The sequence below is a fragment of the Hemibagrus wyckioides genome, linkage group LG05 (genome assembly GCF_019097595.1).
Source record: "Hemibagrus wyckioides isolate EC202008001 linkage group LG05, SWU_Hwy_1.0, whole genome shotgun sequence".
Taxonomy (NCBI): domain Eukaryota; kingdom Metazoa; phylum Chordata; class Actinopteri; order Siluriformes; family Bagridae; genus Hemibagrus; species Hemibagrus wyckioides.
In genome coordinates this window covers 20,680,803-20,700,258 of record NC_080714.1, presented here as the reverse complement: position 1 = coordinate 20,700,258, position 19,456 = coordinate 20,680,803, and the positions used below count along the sequence as shown (strand labels likewise).

Here is a 19,456-nt window from a genome sequence, read left to right as displayed (position 1 = left end):
GATTGGCTGATTGGGTAACTGCAAAAATGAGCAGGTGAACAAGTGTTTGTATTAAAATGGTTGGTGGTTCTATGTATGTGTGTATGTTTGCTTGTATGTATGCTTATAGGTGAAAAGGTGCTTCAGATCAAAACACTTTTAAATAGACACTTTTAAGGGGCCAGGTTTTCTTTGATGGTACATTTGCAGCAGAGCTGGTTAAGGTTTCAGTTTTGTGTGTGTGTGTGTGTGTGTGTTGGCTTATAATCTCCTATCATACAGTGCTGAAAATGTCTTTACCTCTTTCAATGAGATGAAGATTCTTGTGCCCAGCATAATTTGACTTATATTTCACTACCTTTCTATCTTTTTCATTTTATCTGAAACACACACACACACACACACAGAAAATCAAGGACAGGTACTTTGCTTTTCTTTGGAAAAGTGTGTACACAGATTCAAGCACACACATGCACAGGCACGATCATGCACACGTAGCTAGAGAGAGAGAACATCAGGTGGAGGCAGTGCGAGTTGCAGAATCAGGCAGTGAGTCAGTTTGCTCTGAGCACCGCTGTGAGACAACAGCACGAGAGGACTTATAACTAACCTATGCACCATTATCTGATCTCATTCATTCACATTTACTTCATACATTATATTCTTTTTTTATTCTTATTATTCTATTCTGTCATCTGAGTTCAACCTATAGCTTTTTGTCTCCACCAGCTCATCTTCTCTGCTTTACTCCACATCTCTTTGTAATCATTTTACCCTCTCTTTCACTACCCCAGTCTTTTTCATTTTCTACATTGTCCTGTGGAGACTTATGAACGGATCTTACCATCACATGCTTCTGCAGGACAGCTCAATGATCAACCTCACAGAAGAAGCAGAGCACGAGAATGGGAGCACGTTGCTGTGGCTCTCAAACGGCAGTGTCTCTCCTCCTCCGTCAGGTCCATCAGGGGCGCTGTGCCAGCAGGTTCAGATCCAGGCTGAAGTTTTCCTTGCACTTGGGATCATCAGCCTTCTGGAGAACATCTTGGTTATTTCTGCAGTGGTGAAAAACAAGAATCTCCATTCGCCCATGTACTTCTTCCTCTGCAGCCTGGCAGCGGCGGACATGCTCGTGAGCGTCTCCAATTCATTGGAGACGATTGTGATCGCCGTTCTCAGAAGCAATCTGCTCAAGCTCAGTGACTATTTTGTGCGTTTGATGGATAATATTTTCGATTCCATGATTTGTATCTCTCTAGTTGCATCCATATGTAACCTCCTGGCCATTGCTGTTGACCGTTATGTCACCATATTCTACGCGTTACGGTATCACAGCATTGTAACTGCACGCCGTGCATTAAGTGCCATCGGTACCATATGGCTCACCTGCATCATCTGCGGCATTGTCTTCATCGTATACTCCGAAAGCAAGATGGTCATTATTTGTCTAATTACAATGTTCTTTACAATGCTGGCACTGATGGCAACACTCTACGTCCACATGTTTTTGCTTGCCCGACTCCATGTCCAGCGCATCGCCGCATTACCAGCTGCGGTGGTTGCTGCTGGTGACCCGGCGCCACGGCAATGCAGCTGCTTGAAGGGAGCAGTGACTATCACCATCCTCTTGGGGGTGTTTGTGTGCTGTTGGGCTCCTTTCTTCCTCCACCTCATTCTCCTAGTGGCATGCCCACGCCACCCACTCTGCCTGTGTTACATGTCACACTTCACCACCTACCTGGTGCTCATCATGTGTAACTCAGTCATCGACCCCATCATCTACGCTTTCCGTAGCCTGGAGATGAGAAAGACCTTTAGAGAAATCCTCTGCTGCTTTGGTGCAGGGTGCCCAGCTCCAGCCTGCGAACGAGAACGAGAGATGAACACAGGGAGACCGAGGGAGAGAGCACAGGAACGGGAGAAGGAGAGTGAGACAGAGTGAGAGGGAAAGGAAAGACAGAAAGGAGAGAGGGAGTGGTGGTGGGTGATGCTGAAAAGATGAAGAAAAGAGAGGGGAATAAGCACTTGAAGTATCAAGGATGAAACTAATTATACTAATTATGGTGTGCGTGTGTGTGTGTGTGTGTGCGTGTGTGTGTGTGTGTGTGTGTGTGTGTAAAATTTAGGTCCTGAGTTGGCTTTTGTAGAAAACATTAGCATGGTTATATGTTGGAATTGGATTTGATAAAAGTGGATGCAATGAACAGATTTGTAGCTTTGTAGTTATGTATATTTGGGTGTTTGGGGAATTCAGGATGATTTCAAATAATTATATGACATGGAATTATATGATATGAAAGCTATGATTTTTTTTTTTTTTCAACATTGTGATTTACAAAATATGTTAACTTTAACTTACTAATATTAACTTTAAAATAATAATAATAATAATCACAATCTGGGAGTGTGTTTAACCTGAGCTGTTATTTCCCAGTTCAGAAATCACTGTGAGTGTCAGTAGTAATATTCTATTTCTACTGAATACTAATGCAAAATATATTTTTCTGAACGTCCTTGATATTTAATACAATGAATTATATCAAAATGTTTCTGTAACATAGCTGTATTTTTAAAGGCATTGTTATTCCTGAGTGAATAGCTGCTTTACTCTGTATATGTGTGTGTGTGTGTGTGTGTGTGTGTGTGTGTGTGGAGGGGGGGGGGTGGTGGTGGTTAAAAGACACGTGTGCCTTTTACCTCCAACTAATCCATTTTGATCACCTGTTTTTCTGTTGAACTGTGTTTGGTCTTTCAGCTGTACAGACTGTACTTCCAGTTAATTCATTCACAGGTTCACGCGCATCATTATTGTCAATTCACAATGACACAGACCTTGTAAATACCTTTTAGTGTTATTACAGGGCAATTCCAGTATCATGGATGTGACATTTGCACTCACATTGATTAACAAAATGTCGCACAGCAGAGAAAAGCTTAATGAGTCAATTTGCATATGCTGTTAACCTCTTGAAGACAAAAGACAAGTAAAAAAAAAAAAGCCTCATGTATTAATTTACATGTTACAAAACCATAACAGCTTATCAGTGATATAAATGTGACATCATAAGGGCAAAATTTCAGCAAGATGTATATGTTTCATTTTTATTTATTTGATTTTGAATTAATTCCTTGTTGATGTGGTGTATTTATCTGTGCTGTAGTGTTTATAATGTGGAATATGGAAATAAAGCTTGTGCATTTGATTGATAGGTCCTCCGTTTCCAGATGTTTCAGTGTTCAGCATATGCGTTTTCTGCATTAACATTCACAGTACCCCACAGTATGTCTCCCTGAAAGCCAAAGAACAGTTTGTTCTCTATAAGCACAAAAATAGAATCTATCTGTTAATATGAGCATGGCGCTGACGCTGTTTAGTCCATTTCATCCCAAATGACCTGAACCCTACACGTAAGTTCCAAATTGCCCTTAAGCACCTTTCATTAAAAATAATTTTAACTCAGCACTGACTTAGCGGATGTTGTTTTGAAGTTCAATTCTGCGGGTGACTTATGTCACTGAAATAGATTTTTCAATTTTAGTAAGGCCAGCTCTTTGTGGTCTGTTCGTGACTTTTTCTAGGTGCTCAAAGTGTCCCCAGGTCTATTTTGGTGTGTTTAAGGTGTCCCCATGTCTGTTTCTGCATACTCAAGGTGTCCCCAGGTCTATTTTGGTGTGTTTAAGGTGTCCCCAGGTCTATTTTAATGTCATTAAGGTGCACCCAGGTCTATTTTGGTGTCCTTAAGGTGTCTCTAGATCTGCTTCTGTGTGCTCAAGATGTCCCCAGGTCTATTTTGGTGTCATTAAGGTGTCCCCATGTCTGTTTCTGTGTGCTCAAGATGTCCCCAGGTCTATTTTGGTGTCATTAAGGTGTCTCCAGGTCTGTTTCTGTGTGCTCAAGATGTCCCCAGGTCTATTTTGGTGTCATTAAGGTGTCTCCAGGTCTGTTTCTGTGTGCTCAAGATGTCCTCAGGTCTGTTTTGGTGCCCTTAAGGTGTCTCCAGGTCTGTTTCTGTGTGCTCAAGGTGTCCCCAGGTCTATTTTGGTGTCCTTAAGGTGTCTCCAGGTCTGTTTCTGTGTGCTCAAGGTATGTCCCTAGTCTATTTTGGTGTCATTAATGTATCCCCATGTCTGATTTTTTGTGCACAAGGTGTCCCCAGGTCTGTTTTGGTGTTCGAAAGATGTCTCCATGTCAGTTTTGGGTGCTCACTGTGTCCTTAGGTCTAATTTGGTGTCATTAAGGTGACCAAAATGACGCAAAGAAACCAATTCAGCTCGTTCTGGCTTAATAAACTGTGTGGCCGGTCCATTCTTCATTTCTTTGCTGCTTCTTTTTAGAAAGCATTTGTAAGCATAGAAAGCATTATATGTGAATATAAGGAAGAAACTGAGTGTGCTTTTGTCTGTAATGACATTAGCAGTTAGACATCTTTTGATACAATGGGGGTGATGAATGAGAAAATATCCATGTTTTAAACCTTAAGGAATAAAACGTGTCAGTGTGTGCTGTTGAACGCAAATAAAGCTGATTATTTTCCTATAACAGTACATCTTGAAGTGTCTTCTAATAACACAGCAATTTTTCAACATTCAATGATTATATTAATCTTGTGGAATATTGATGAATTGAGTTATTTTCTGTTATCACTTACATTTTTTACAGTGCATTACAAAGCACTCAATCTCAAGATTCTTTTCATAAATAACAATCTCCTTCAAATAAACAGCTTTTTACAGAAAACTATACCATGTCAATGACTACAGGTCTTTGTTAAATAACTTTTTTTTTTTTTTAAATCTGTGTATTCATCTCATATTATATGGAGCATCTGCCTTACAAATACCCGTGAGTGAGCTGTTACTATAGAAACAATAATACATTAAAATGAAGACATAATCCAGTTACTATAAACCAGCTGATCATTTGACATTTACTATAATATTTTTATTAGTCATGAAATTAATGTCAGAGCTGTTAGTTTAAATTGATATAAATTATGTATTTATAACATAAATAGCATTTAATAGTCACGACATAAGTTTATCCGTCCCTCATAATAAATTCTCTTGAGCAGATAAAAACACAGACATCATCTATTTCCATGCAATATGCGCCAAACAAGAAGAAATTTCTCATCATGGCTTCAAGGGGAAGGAAGAAATTATTTATTCCATATGCCCAAGAAAGGGCAACTGGTGAACCGGCAACAGGGCTACATGTGCCCAAGGCCTACTGAACGCTGTTGGGAGTTAGCCTGTCTGATTTGATCCTACAGAAGAGCTACTGTAGCACAAATTGCAGATGCTTGCATGCTGGCTAGGACAGAAATGTGTTTGCTGCATATGGGGCTGTGCAGGCGCAGACTAGTCAGAGTGCCCATGCTGACCCCATCCACCACTGAAAGCACCTACAATGAGGAATTAGACCATGGAGCAATGAAGGAAGGTGGTCTGGTCTGTTTTCTTTTATAACACGGGTGCGTGTGCATCACTCACCTGGGGAAGAGATTGTACCATGATGCACTTAGGGACGAAGGCAAGCCAGCAGGGGCAGTGTGATGCTCTGAGTGATGTTCTGCTGGGAACCTTCTGGCATTCATGTGGATGTTAATTTGACATAGCTAAACCACATAGCTAAACACTGCTGCAGATCAAGTACTCCCTTTCAGGGTAACAGTATTTAACTAACAGCTTCTTTGAGCAGGATAATGCGCCATGTCACACTAGAAACATTGTTCAGCAATGGTTTGAGGAACATGACAAAAAGTTTAAGTGGTTGACTTGGTTTAAAAAATTCCCCAAATCTCAATTCAATCAAGCATGTCTGGTATGTGCTTGCTAAAGGAGTCTGAGTAAAGGAGGCCTCCCTCACAACTTAAAGGACTTGAAGACTCTGTTCCAGTTACCACAGCTCAGAGGTCTTGTGAAGTCCATGCCTCGATGGGTCAGGGCAGTATATATACACATACACACACGCACACACACAGAATATCTGTGTTATATGAGCATTATTTTTGTATTTTCACTCTAAAAGGTTGAACTGTCTTGTATACCCGCACTTAATATTACCCATTCCACCTCATCTATCTGAACTGAACTGCACCTACCTTGGTGTATGAAATAAATGCACAAGTTGGAACTAGCCATTACACCATTATGCATATTTCCTTTATTTTTCTTTTCTTTTTTTGTAATGTAACCATTGCTGTGACTAAGCAGGGTAGGGATTTTGAGCGTCTTCTTTGTTCTTTGGTCTGTCTGGAACATTTTGCAGTTTGATAACCATCAACATCAGCCCAGCTAATTTATAACGAAACTTATGCCAATGTATTGGCATTTGGCTGAAAACTCAAAACTTCAAAACAGGAACTTAACCCCCAAGCAGTTCTGTAACTCTGTCAAGCAGATAGATTAATAGAATGTGTTGAGAGCTACTGAACGTGGAGGCAAACTGGAACATAAAGACAGTTGCTAGTGGATACAGCTAGTACACTTTTTTTTAGTTTAATAAAATAATTCACATCCAGTGAGGTTTTTTTTTTTTCATTACAAAATCAGATGATTTATTAACTTTTACTTATGATGATACAAATTTCTTTATTGCATAAATAAGTAGCTGCATATCTAGACATAAAAACAACATTTTCACTTGAAATACACACACACACACACACACACACACGCACACACACTTGAAAACTTGAAAAAGTAAAATTCTATTGTTATACAATTATTAGGTTACGTTACATTACAGCCTACATGCACAATAGCAGGGGTCCCCAACCACCGGGCCACAGACCAGTACTGGGCTGTGGATCATTTGGTACCGGGCTGCAAAGAAACAATAAACACCTTAAGGACACCAAAATAGACCTGGGGACATCTTGAGCACCCAGAAACAGACCTGGAGACACCTTAAGGGCACCAAAATAGACCTGGGTGCACCTTAATGACATTAAAATAGACCTGGGGACACCTTAATATATATATATATATATATATATATATATATATATATATATATATATATATATATATATATGAACTCTGATCTCACGGGTTATCTAGCGTTATTTCTTTATTATTTCTCAAGTAGGTTCGGTTGTGAAATGCAGTGTGTGAACCAGACAGGGTTGTTGTCGATTCTTCCTATTATGAAGTCATGCAGTGTTTAACCTCCTGTCGCTGATCCATTGTGCAGTGTGAACACAGCAGTGACTGAATGCTCCCCCAGATAGTTGTGCAGTGTGAAAACAACAGTGATCCGACCACTTTGAAAATCGCACAGTGTGAACTTGTCATAAGTCTGCAAGCTCTTCTTCTTCTTTCGGCTTTTCTCTTCAGGGGTGGCCACAGCAAATCATCTCTCTCCACCTATCCCTATCTTCTTCATCCTCAACACTTGCACCCACTAGCTTCATATCCTCATCTATTACATCCATATACCTCCTCTGTGGCCTTCCAATATACTCACTCTCCCTCCTCATCCAAACCATCTTAATCTGGCCTCCCTAACCTTGTCCCTCAAGTGTCTAACATGAGTTGTCCCTCTGATGTACTCGTTCCTAATCCCGTACAACCTTGTTACTACCAAAGAACCTCAACATCTTGAGCTCTGCTACCTCCAGCTCTGACTCCTGTCTCTTCCTCAGTGACACTGCCTCTAAACCATACAGCATGGCCGGTCTCAACACTGTCTTGTACACCTTCCCCTTGATTCTCGCTGATATTTTTCACACAGAACTCCCGACACCTTTCTTCACCCATTCCAACCTGCCTGCACTCGCTTCTTTACCTCTTTCCCACACTCTCCATTACTCTGGACTGTTGACCCTATGTAAAACTCCTGTACCTTCTTCATCACTTCACCCTGTTCCACTTCCCTCCCTTTCATTCACACACATGTACTCAGTCTTACTATGACTGATTTTCTTTCCTCTTCTCTCCAGCGCAAACCTCCACCTCTCCAGGTTTTCCTCCACCTGCTCCCTGCTCTCACTACAGATCACAATGTCATCTGCAAACATCATTGTCCAAGAAGACTCCTGTCTGACTTCCTCTGACAAGTCCGCAATCTAACCCACGCTAAAATGACCCAAAAACAAATGTCTCTAGAGCTCTCCCCTATCAATCACAAACCCACACATCCCTACCCACCGGGCCGCTGCAAAATTGTTCGGTATTAAACCTGACCATGGTACAAAAAAGGTTTGGGAACCCTGCACCATAGGCTATAATATCCTTAAGTCTTACAAGAATACAGTTAGTACCTAACTATACATCTTATACATAATTTCCTCAGCAAACAAACAAACTACAGATGATAGTGCATGTCTAGTATTTATTCAGCCTGACCTGACTTTGATATTGGTCCATCTGAGCTCGACTTTGGTTTCTTTTTATCACTGGAACATTTTTCAGTCCATATTCCATTTCCTGTCTTCTATTTAAAAGAAACCATTAATACATTTCGCTCTGGCCAAGGAATTCGTTGCTCTCACTTGCTTAGCTCCATAATTTTCTTCTTTGGTGTGTCTTATATGTTGCCATGCCCTGTTAACAGAGAGATCAGCAGTGTATCAATAATGTGAACAATCTGAGTTTGATCTAAAGTTGGACACAACTGTGCCCCACTCCATTCATCAGTTCAACAAAGCAAATTATGTGCTTGTCTTCATTTACAGAGATTATTAAAATCATGTTGTCATGGACGATTAATTTAGCTCAAACACCACTTTTCTTTAATTAAAGAAAAATCTTCTTTCCTAAAAGAATATCCTAAAAACCAAACAATAACATTTCATTGTAATATTCGATCTCCACTTATACTGGAACAGTTTATTTTCTAGAGTGGGTGTGAAAGGGTTAACTTTTTTTTCCAGATCTTAGTCATCATAGCTTTAACTTCCTTCTCTGCGATGCTTCTCAAGAAACAGGTGAATATGTTTCTGCAGAACGTTTTTTTTTTTTGTGAGTGTGTGTGTGTGTCACTTAAGATGGAAAATACAAATACATTAAGGTCAACTTTGAAGGTGTTATTGGTGGTGTGAAATGACACCACTGGGGAATGTAATTTCCACAGAAGAAACTGTAACTCAAGGCCAGTCAAAAAAAAAAAATTACTCTGATGAAGTGATTTTCTCCATACTTCAGAGCTTCAATTTATTATTAACTACATCATAATGATGTATATACAGTTTATTTTCAAAAATATTTTAAGATTATTTTAAACATTTATTTATTTATTTATTTATTTAATGAATTATTTATTTATTTTAATTAAATTTCTGTTATTATTTCCCAAATGGCTGTACTTCTTTCACTGAATTATACAAATAGGGTATTTTGATTAATTGCTTAATTTCTGCCATGTTCTCATTAATGATTATGATTGATTGGCCATACAATGAAACAATACAAACTTTGTGGTTGTGGTTCAATTCAGATAGATTTGGGACTTATACCCCAAAGCAACTGCCAAATTTATAATATAAAAACTAAGATACTTCATTTTATTATTAGCTTTAGTGCTCATCACAATCAACATAATAATAATCAACAAAATAATTCACATGTAATTATCATTCTATGACTGGTTGCAGTGGTCAGACAGTTCCAGACACGTTCACAGTGTGGTAACTTGAAGCACATTGTGGATGTAGCTAAATAATCTTTGTTATATTTACAACTGTAGAATTTGAACCTATATAAACAAAAATTCTATTGCGTTTAATTAGACATGCTTTTCTAATGTCAGCTGTGCCTCCAGGTTGAAAGAAATGTGGGACATTAAAATGTTAGTGGGACACTTCAGTAAAATGTTTTTTTTCTAAAGTTTGCTCAATAGTTAGCTGTTGTTTTTTTCTCGCCAAACATATGAAAGTGGCCTAAAATCAACATCAAGAAACTAGCTAGTTAACAATAGTGCCTGTATGTTAAACATGTATGCTTAATTAGCTAAGTGTTTTCAGCTAACAAATGAGTTTAAACAGTTTGAAAGAATTTTTTAGCTAAAGAAGCACTTGCTGTCTATTAGTGGTAATCCATAATAATAAATGGATAACATTTTAGCTAATTTTAGCTAATTCTGGTTTTTAAATAAAATCTATGATTCTTCAGATAGATTATAACCAAGTAACATTAGGATGCTAGGCTACTGCTAGGTTGGGACATACATCTCTCTTTTTCTTTTTTCAAACACTGAAGGGTCTTCTTTATCTATGCACAACATTACATTCTCATTTTGTTGCTCAGGAATGTCATCAGAGAGCTGGTTTCATGAGATGCTTAGTTTATATAGTATGTTTACTGTATTGTATGTTATATGTTGTAGAATCTGTGTTAATATTCTATTCTCTGTATCTGTTATTTTATTGATTTTGCACCTTCACGGCATTACTTATCATCTTCGTTAATGCTTCATGTTGTCCTTATAGCACCATGAATGAAAATCTGACTTGACTTATCATCATTGTTAAAACAGATTAATACAAAACACTTACCCACACACATGCAAAACAGAGTATAACTTTGCTCAGACTTAGACTGAAGAATCCAGCCAGAACGGACAAGGCGGTCACGTCCACCAGCAAAACCACTTCTGACGAGTTGGTGACCCCGTTGGTGACATCTACGGTTGTTGTTGTTGTTGTTGTTGCTGTTGTTTCAGTAACACTCTCTACATTGACAGAAAAAAATAGCTAAGCTATAGAGACACAATGCTACAACATTCTGGCACAAAATAAACAAAACAAATTCTGATAAATGAGAGGTTTTAAATGAGAGGTCTTGCTGGGGGACAGGGTAGGAAGAGAACTGCAGAAATGTCAGTGATCTGATTTTCAGTGACCTGACAGAACCAATGAACTGTAAGACAAACTAATATTATACTTTTAAGATTCATAAGTTCATAACTGGTTGTGACCTTCACAACCTTTTGTATTCTGGGTCAGGATGGTGAGCAGTTTGTTTGCCAAGCCTCCAGTGGAGTAGGGTGATGAACAATAATCTATGCCCAAATTGGCTGGGAACAGAGACTTCCCCTAACAGCAGCATAATAGTGATGAGCAAAACTCGGAGGCTATGTCAATACTGCTAAGCATTTATTATCCTTTCTCTAATGGTGGGTCAGAACAGGGAGTAAAAAAAAGGTAAGCTGCTGTGTTGGGGAAAATAACTAGCATGAATCCTCAGCTACTCTGGAATGGAAAGAGGAACTGTATATACAAAGGTGGAATAAAGAGTTGGCAGTGAGAATGACTATAACATATCTGATAAATCTGAAACATGCATTTCCACAATTTCTTTCCACTTCAACAGAGTGATGTACCTATCTCTTTTGTTAAATATTGCACCCACGGTGTTAGAGCCCCTTTGGGCTTCTGCAATACAACAGTTTTGCAAGTGTATGCTCATTTGAATCACAGGATTCTGGGTAAATAGTGTCAGAAACATTTGCATGCCATGGCATTAGCACTAAAGTTCAATCCTGAAGAGTGGTTTTATGCTAACCACCTAGGTTAGTGGGTTGTTGCGAATTGGCACGACAGAGACACAATATGGACTTTTCATCTACTACCAACACTGAGTCATGAGGTGACAACTTTGCTATTGCTATATGGTAAACAGTAATGCTACATTAATTCTGCAGAAAACCCCTCTGTTGGCAGACCACTCACAGCTAAAAATTTCCGTAGTGAAACATACATTTCCAAAAACCATTCACATCCATAATTTACCTGTCACATTCAGCATGACATATGAATCATTATTTCTGTGTCCAACCTTTCCAGCCAGGTAGCACTTGTATCTCCCTGCTTGTGAAAAGTTAACCTTCATCAGAACAAGAGAACCTTCTTCTGTGAGGATCACATCACTACGATTCTCATACTTCTTATATAGCTGAGTTGTGTTTTGCCGCCTTGAATTTCTTATAATGCCTTCTTCGTTTGGTAATTGCTTAAGAACAAGAAAGAAAAAAGAATATGGTATAAAAATGTTGTATAAAAAAGGTTTATTTGAAGCACACACACATTTCCCGTTGATACATGAATATTCATAGATACTATATATACCTACATACACTTACACTACATATAGTACATGCACTTACTCTATATTAAAATAACCTGATAAAAAGGGAAATGAGGTTTGAAAGGTTTATTCTTTGTAGCTAATAAAATTGCATTGTACCTTGTACCAGGTGATGGACGTGTAATGTTTACTGTAAGACAGTGCAGTACAGGGCAGGATGGCATCCGTGTTGTACTCTGAATGGATTGTGATGCTTGTTTCATCACTGTTGTAACACATAGCTGTACATAAGGCTAGGCCCAAGGCTGTAGAAACACAAAACTCCCTTATTGTTCACCACTATTTACTTATCTACAGCTAAAATAAAAACTATATACATAAAAAGCCATAAGCAAAATGAAAAAAAAAACCTTATGCAATAGACTTTTAATATATCACAAGCAAAATATATGCATTTTTTCATAACAGTAAAAGTAGGACACTGTTGTCCATAACTCTGTTTTACTGATACTTATATCTAGGCCATGTAGATCACCCAGTTCTGAGAAATGAAGCTGGTAACAACTGACACAATCCCCTACACTAATATTAAAGAATCTCATCCATACGTTCTATTTCACGGGTCCTTGGTAACGATTTGTATCATTTGTCTGTGAATTATTGTATTATTGTTTTCTATTGTATTACTTTGTTTTCTCTTAACCTTAAAAAAAACGTGATGGATTTCTAAAAACACTGTGAATGTTAAATGTCTGTAAACAATTACAGAATAAAAACATCAAATCCTAACAGAGAGTCACTTTCACTTCTCCACATGTTTCACGTAAGCATATGCAACTATGATTACATAAGATCACCAAACATTTGTGTATCGTTAAACTCTAAATATAAAATGAGAATAAAAATGAGAATATTTGCTTACCCATTAGTCTACAAAGTGTGCAATTCTTCATATCCCACCAAACGTTCGTTCTAGTTCGTCATATTCAGATCATACATCATGTGAGGAAGTGAGCATCTGCATTTGCGTATGAGGTAGAGAGGAAACTCTACAGCACTTTGATGTTTTAAGTACTTCGGAGCAATGTGGGTGTTTTTGTATAAGAAATGGAAATAGCTAAATTTTTTTTTTTAAAGAAATTAACAGTATAGTGGAAAGAAAAAGAGCAAAAACATGTAAACAGCTAGATCTTGTTTTCCATCACAGTGGTTTCGGTCTTATGCATCAAACTTGAAAGCTGTTACACTGCAATAGCACTTTAATTACAGAAAATGTTCAGATGATAATAATAATGAATCATAAAAATTAATTTAATCAATTTTATAGACATAAATAACACACAATAGAAGGCATATATAAGGACTTCAAATCTACATGGTTGATAGGTGAATAAAAACAAATAAGAAGAATTAAACCTTTCTTTAAAGTTTCTTTAAAGTTAAAACTTTAAAACTTTCTTTAAAGTTAAAAGTTTCTTTATCACACTATTACATATATTCCATATCCTGCTTTGCCTTTTTATTCTGCATTATCTTTTTACAGCTGATGTAAACAATCCCAATATTACCAACAGCAAGCAAAACTGAGACTGCAAGAATTACAGGAACATTAAACAAACTCTGGGTCTTGGTCTTCTCATCTGGGATGGTCTTAGTTTGCTGATGAGGTCTGGAGCAATCTAAGTCTAAAAAACAAACAAATCCATAATCAAACTCAAATCAAATCAATCAAAACTTGCATACTGAATTCAAATGAGATTCAAATGATGTCAGCATGTGTGTCCATATTAGCCCCATAGTGGCGCTCACTTCCAAGTCGGCAAATGGAGCACTTTTGCTTTCCGCTACCATTTTGTGCACTCCGGCACTATATAACCAGGCGGCCAGCAAAACCTTCCTCACCAGATGGTCTCCTTGCCTTGTGTCTCATGAGACATCCTGCCTTTTTACTGTGTATTTTTCTCTGCCCGTTTTGACCTTGCCTGTTTTTCGGTTTTACGTCTGTCTGCTTGTTGTGGTTTGCCGTTCGTTTGGATTTTAGACTGTTTTCTCACCCTGTTTTTTGGATTACCCCTTCGATTTGTCTGCCCTGGACATTTCTGCTTGTTGTTTTCTGTGCAGCCTTTCACCCTGGACTAAGGATATTTTCTTGCTCTCCTTGTGCTACAACCTGTGACCTGGTTTCATACGGGTGGATGTTTTTGCACTCATGCGACTTTTCTGCCTGAGTATTCTTATTAAAGACTCTTGGAGTAACCCAAGACAAGCCAGCTGGGCCACCTTTTTTGGGCGTTTTATCTTCACCCTGTCCTATTGCCTGGGTTCCAAGAATGGCAAACCAGACGCCCTATCCTGGCAGTTCATCCCAGGCGAGGAGGAACCGGTTGTGGAGCGCATCCTACCATCATCCATTATGGTCAGAGCAATTATCAGAGACAATTGGAGTAAAAATATGGAGAAACTAGTTGCATGCATTTCTCACGTGTGATTTTGGCACATTCTTCCACACAAACAGTCTTTAAATCTTGAAGGTTCCATGGGCCTCTTCTATGAACTCTGATCTTCGGTTCAATTGGATTCAAGTCAGGCAATTGGCTGGGCCATTCTAGCAGCTTTATTTTCTTTCTCTGAAACCAATTGAGAGTTTCCATCAGTATGTTTTGCAACAATAAGGTTGCGAAGATCTTGAGAGAGCTCTTATTTGCTTTAACTCATCATGAGATGTTTCTTGTGTGACACCTTGGTTATGAGACATCTTTTTGAGCTGATATTAATTTGCACTGACAAGGGGCAGGATTGCTTTCTAATTACTGATTGACTTTAGCTGGTGTCCTGGCTTTCCATACCTTTTTGCACCTCCCATTCTTCATGTGTTCAATACTTTTTCCTTGTGTCATTTCACATTTTTACATACAATTTCATTTATGGATATCTATGGTTTGATTTCTTTGCAAGTGTGGATTGCATGGGCTGTTACCAACATCTGGTGAAAATTTAATGTCAGCAGCACCTTTAGAAATATATTTACTGAGACAAATGGTGACACATTCAATACTTATTTTACCCACCGTATATGTATCTAAACAAAAACATACATTTCAGTATAGCTGTGTAACTGCATATTGAGTAGTGCTGAAATAAGTACTTATGGTTGTCTGACTAAACTCTGAATCCCTGTGTATCTATCTTTACAACTTACAAAGCATCAATATAACACCTTACATGCTTGTTGATGCTAGCCGGTAAGCAAATATTGTGTTATACAGTTGTGTAACAAGTAAAGAAAACATTTTGTTTTCACAAAAATATTAAGCCCTGTTTAGGTTCATTCTAATGTTAGAACATGTTCAGGGAATTATGGCAACATTGTATGCTTCTTTAATCCTAAAAGTAGGAAGTGTTTTTCTATAACAGTTATTGTCCTAAATGAGTACAACTGTAATCTGAGACTGTAGTTGTCATGATTACTAAAAAGATATGAAATTGGAATGATGCTAATTGAAAAGCATAAGATTCTGTGACTTGACAGATCTGTCACCTCGCAGCAGTCTTGGCTGAGTCATATGAACTCATTCCTTTACACTTCGATACGTATTAATGCTTTAGTCTGCAGAACTGGTTGTTGATGTGGTTTTGTACTTTTGTTCAGCAAGAAAGCAAGTTCCAGGAAAGTGCACTTTACCTCCGAGCAGACAAAGAAAAACATCTACTATGCTGATAAAAAGTCTAACCACTGGAAGCACCACATTTAACAGGATGCATAATTTACTTGAAATGTGATCAGAAGTTGAAATGTGTTTTCACATGTGTTCCTTCAGCATAAAATAATATATCACCTAGATTTTGACCTATGCTTATCTTAAGTTAAGAAGTACATGTTTGGAACAGATATGATCAGTTTTAGTAGTGAACATTCAAAACATAATAATAATAATAATCTGGTGAAATTTGACAATGAGGATAAGTAAAAACTACCTAGTGGATAGTACTCGTAGTCACCATTCTGAATGTAATGACCCAGAGGAGGCCACAGGGTGCAGCGGTAATGGCCACAGTCTCTCTTCTCAGCTTCCAGGAGCAACAAAGAGTAATCATCCTTTACTGTATAGGACTGGTTAGCAAATTTATACAGGACCGTTTCATGTGTATGCAGGTTTTTTGTTACAAGGCCAGTTAATACTTCAGACCCCACTTCCACCTGTGAAAGACAGACAAACAAACAAAACAAACAAACAAAATTGCAAAAATAAAGGAGGGTAAGGTTTGTAAGCTTTTGGGTTTGTAATGTGTATAAAGCTAAAAATCTGAGTACTACAGGAATACAGTATTTGTATACATTTGAATTATATGTAACTATGCAGTTCAATTTTGTGTTAACAGATTATATTTACATAAACAATTAAACTTTTTCTCAAATCTCTTTATACCAGCCATAACATTATGACCACCTGTCTAATATTGTGTTGGTCTCCCCTTTTGCTGCCAAAACAGCCCTGACCCATCACTCACTGTGTATTCTGACACCTTTCTATCAGAACCAGCATTAACTTCTTCAGCAATCTGAGCAACAGTAGCTCGTCTGTTGGATCAGATCACATGCACCAGCTTTCGCTCCCCACCTTTATCACTGAGCCTTGACCACCCATGACCCTGTCGCCGGTTCACCACTGTTCCTTCCTTGGACCACTTTTGATAGATACTCTCCACTGCAGACCGGGAACACCCCACAAGAGCTGCAGTTTTGGAAATGCTCTGATCCAGTGGTCTAGCCATCACAATTTGGCCCTTCATCAAACTCGCTCAAATCCTTACTCTTACCCATTTTTTTTCTGCTTCTAACACATCAACTTTCAGGACAAAATGTTGCTTGCTGCCTAATATATCCCACCCACTAAAAGGTGCCATGATGAGGAGATAATCAGTGTTATTCACTTCACCTCTCAGTGCTCATAATGTTATGCCTGATCGGTGTATATTTTATATGTATTTTTTACATTAATTAGCGAGATTAATTTGATTGACTAACAAAAACATACTATGCACTTAAAATATGTGTGAAGTGCATACTTTTAAGTGCGCAAGTAATACTAAGACGTCATGTAACCGAATAGACCTTTGGAAAAGCTACCGGGATAAACAGACTACGATCTGGGACATATTCATTCAGATTTCGTGTATTATTTATGACGGATAGTCGGCGAATTGGACGGAAATCATGATTCAGTTCATGACTTTTTTTGTTGTTGTTTTCTTCTGAATGCAAGCCTGTGGTTAAGCAAAAAATCCCTCCTCCTCCGTAGACGAGCGATGGTTCGAGACACCACACGGTGACGCTATTGAGTAAGAGGACTATAATAAATACAGGCAGCTTCACACATAACACCGGAGCGAGTCTATCGTACGGGTATTTAATGCATGCATTTAGATGATCTCTTATCTTAATAAACTATACCTCTCACCAATTCTCTGTAGCGCACGTAGAAAAAAACATATGTATTGTTTGTAGCGCACGTAGAAAAACATTGTATCGTCTTACCCTACTTAAGTGATCACTTCCTGGTTTTTATCAGGGTGGTGTTTGTTTTTGTTATGATTTGAACGGAAACCTGACAAACTACTGACATGTTTATTACCTTGTACCAGCTGATTCTCCTGTACTGAACGTCTGATTCCCGTTTTGCTTGGCATGGGATTGTTATGAAGCTGTGACCATTCCGTACAGATACAGACAGTTGGAGCAGATTAATCACTGAAAATAAAAATAAAAAAATAATTAATAATAATAATAATAACAAAAAACGTAACGTAAGTTAATTCACATAATAAAATCATTATATGTTTTAATTCCATCATAGCGCACGCATAATAAAAGCACAAATTGCGCAATTTCTTTGCAGTCTCGAAACTACTTTTATTTTGCTTCCGTTTTTGGTTCTTTACATTCTATATCCAAAAGGAAATCCCCCCCTTTTTTATCCCCCCCCCCATCCCCCCACCTTCAACCCATCATTTTAATGAACTGGAAATGCAAACATGCACTCACGCATAGCAATGCTCAGTTGTTGCATCATTCCCCAGTTTGGTGCAAATTCCCCAGTTTTGTTTTACAGAAAAACTCCAGCAGCTTCCGCACAACCTAGTTCGTGTAGACAGACAAAAAAAAAGGGCGTCTGCTACAGCTGTTACAAAACATTCCAACCTACAGCCTACAGTGTGTTTTTATAACCACAGCAAATTATAAGTACCAGTTTGTTTGTTTTTTTAAAAAACAAATAAAATATCTTACACCATTGACCAGTGGTGCACAGCTGTTATGGGGGCGCTACAGGTCATATTTGGGTTCAAAGCCTCATGATTTATGAAAAACTCTAGCTAATGTAACCTTAGTTCCTGCATTGATTTATGTTATTTATTATGATATGCAGTACACCCATAAGGTATTTATGTATGTGTTTTAATTTAGAAATGAATATTATTTAATTATTTACAGCATATTATTACTTTGTATCTCTGTGTGTGTGACTTTTGTTTTGCTGGTTGTGTTGGTCATGTCAGGAGGAACTAGCAATTTACCTGCCCTGGTTTTCCCTCGGGGAAAGTTGTTGCAACTCATCTGTAGCTTGCTTATTACCCACAGCCAGGAAGACTGGAGAATATTTAAACAAGTCAGGGTTACACCAACGTAGTATCCATGACATACGTTGACTACGCCACCTCCTAATAAAGGCAGGAGGAGCCTCCCCAAGTCACAATACTCTGGTACAAACAGGTCAAACTCAAGATGTAGCAAAATATCCCAACTTTATTGTCCTAGCACGGACACCTTATTGTCCTAGCACCCTCAGAATTTGTATATTTCCATATGCATATCCGATATCTTATTGTATTTTTGATAATCTGTCGTATTTTTTTTATATTTCTACTATTGTTTTTCTTATTTTCCTATTTTACTCTAAATATTTTATCTATATCCCTATATTTTCATGTCTACACACTTTAAATTTACTCTATTCTGCTTTTTTAGAAACAAAGGACAGTCGGAAAAAAGCATTTCACTGCATGTCGTACTGTGTATGGTTTTGTACGTGACAAATAAAATTACGCTATCTAAGGGGAGGGGAACTCAAATACTAACCAACGAAAATGTAAAAAAAAAAAAAAAAGTGGTCACATGACTCATGGAGTCCATTTTGATTCCTCTCTCAGCACATGTCACACGGTCCCATATTTTCTCTAATGAAAAGTGCATTTTTCACATTTCTTTGTCTATCATCTCAATCATTTCAAAAAATCTGAGTCACATTCGTTGGTAAGTAAAGAAGTATTTTTAAATCCTTTACATGACATATCATCAAATGAGTCATAGTATATTACAAAGAAAGTGCATGTTGCCCTACGGCAACAACGTACTGTAATAGGATAGCATAGGACCATAACCAGACATACT

The 19,456-nt window shown here is 38.0% G+C and overlaps 2 protein-coding genes across 3 annotated transcripts; one reads left to right on the top strand and one right to left on the bottom strand.

The window, feature by feature from the left end:
- The first annotated feature begins 472 nt into the window (after positions 1 to 472).
- On the top strand, positions 473 to 3,663 carry mc3r (melanocortin 3 receptor). The gene has a single exon (XM_058389560.1). It carries the CDS (start codon positions 809 to 811, stop codon positions 1,919 to 1,921), a length of 1,113 nt encoding a protein of 370 aa, XP_058245543.1. The 5' UTR covers positions 473 to 808; the 3' UTR covers positions 1,922 to 3,663.
- Positions 3,664 to 5,000: 1,337 nt separating this feature from the next.
- LOC131352965 (uncharacterized) lies at positions 5,001 to 18,209 on the bottom strand. Of its 2 annotated transcripts, XM_058389562.1 has the most exons (9): positions 18,053 to 18,209; positions 17,643 to 17,758; positions 15,985 to 16,207; positions 14,492 to 14,636; positions 12,932 to 13,694; positions 12,169 to 12,314; positions 11,715 to 11,934; positions 10,479 to 10,654; positions 5,001 to 8,529 (listed from the first exon to the last, which is right to left on the bottom strand). In XM_058389562.1, the coding sequence occupies exons 5-9, from the start codon at positions 12,960 to 12,962 to the stop codon at positions 8,482 to 8,484; spliced, it is 621 nt and encodes a 206-aa protein (XP_058245545.1). In that variant the 5' UTR covers positions 12,963 to 13,694; positions 14,492 to 14,636; positions 15,985 to 16,207; positions 17,643 to 17,758; positions 18,053 to 18,209; the 3' UTR covers positions 5,001 to 8,481. The 2 variants fall into 2 exon arrangements, with proteins under 2 accessions (XP_058245545.1, XP_058245544.1); XM_058389561.1 differs by lacking the exon at positions 14,492 to 14,636.
- Between the last annotated feature and the right edge of the window lie 1,247 nt (positions 18,210 to 19,456).

Bases quoted from the DNA above. Each gene is read 5' to 3' on its own strand.
- mc3r (XM_058389560.1), top strand. From the start codon at position 809: ATGAACGGATCTTACCATCACATGCTTCTGCAGGACAGCTCAATGATC.
- LOC131352965 (XM_058389562.1), bottom strand. From the start codon at position 12,962: ATGAAGAATTGCACACTTTGTAGACTAATGG. The intron at 12,315-12,931 runs GTAAGCAAATAT...GTGTTTCTACAG, and splicing joins CACACTTTGTAGACTAATGG to CCTTGGGCCTAGCCTTATGT. The intron at 10,655-11,714 runs GTAAATTATGGA...CTGTCAATGTAG, and splicing joins TGTCATGCTGAATGTGACAG to AGAGTGTTACTGAAACAACA.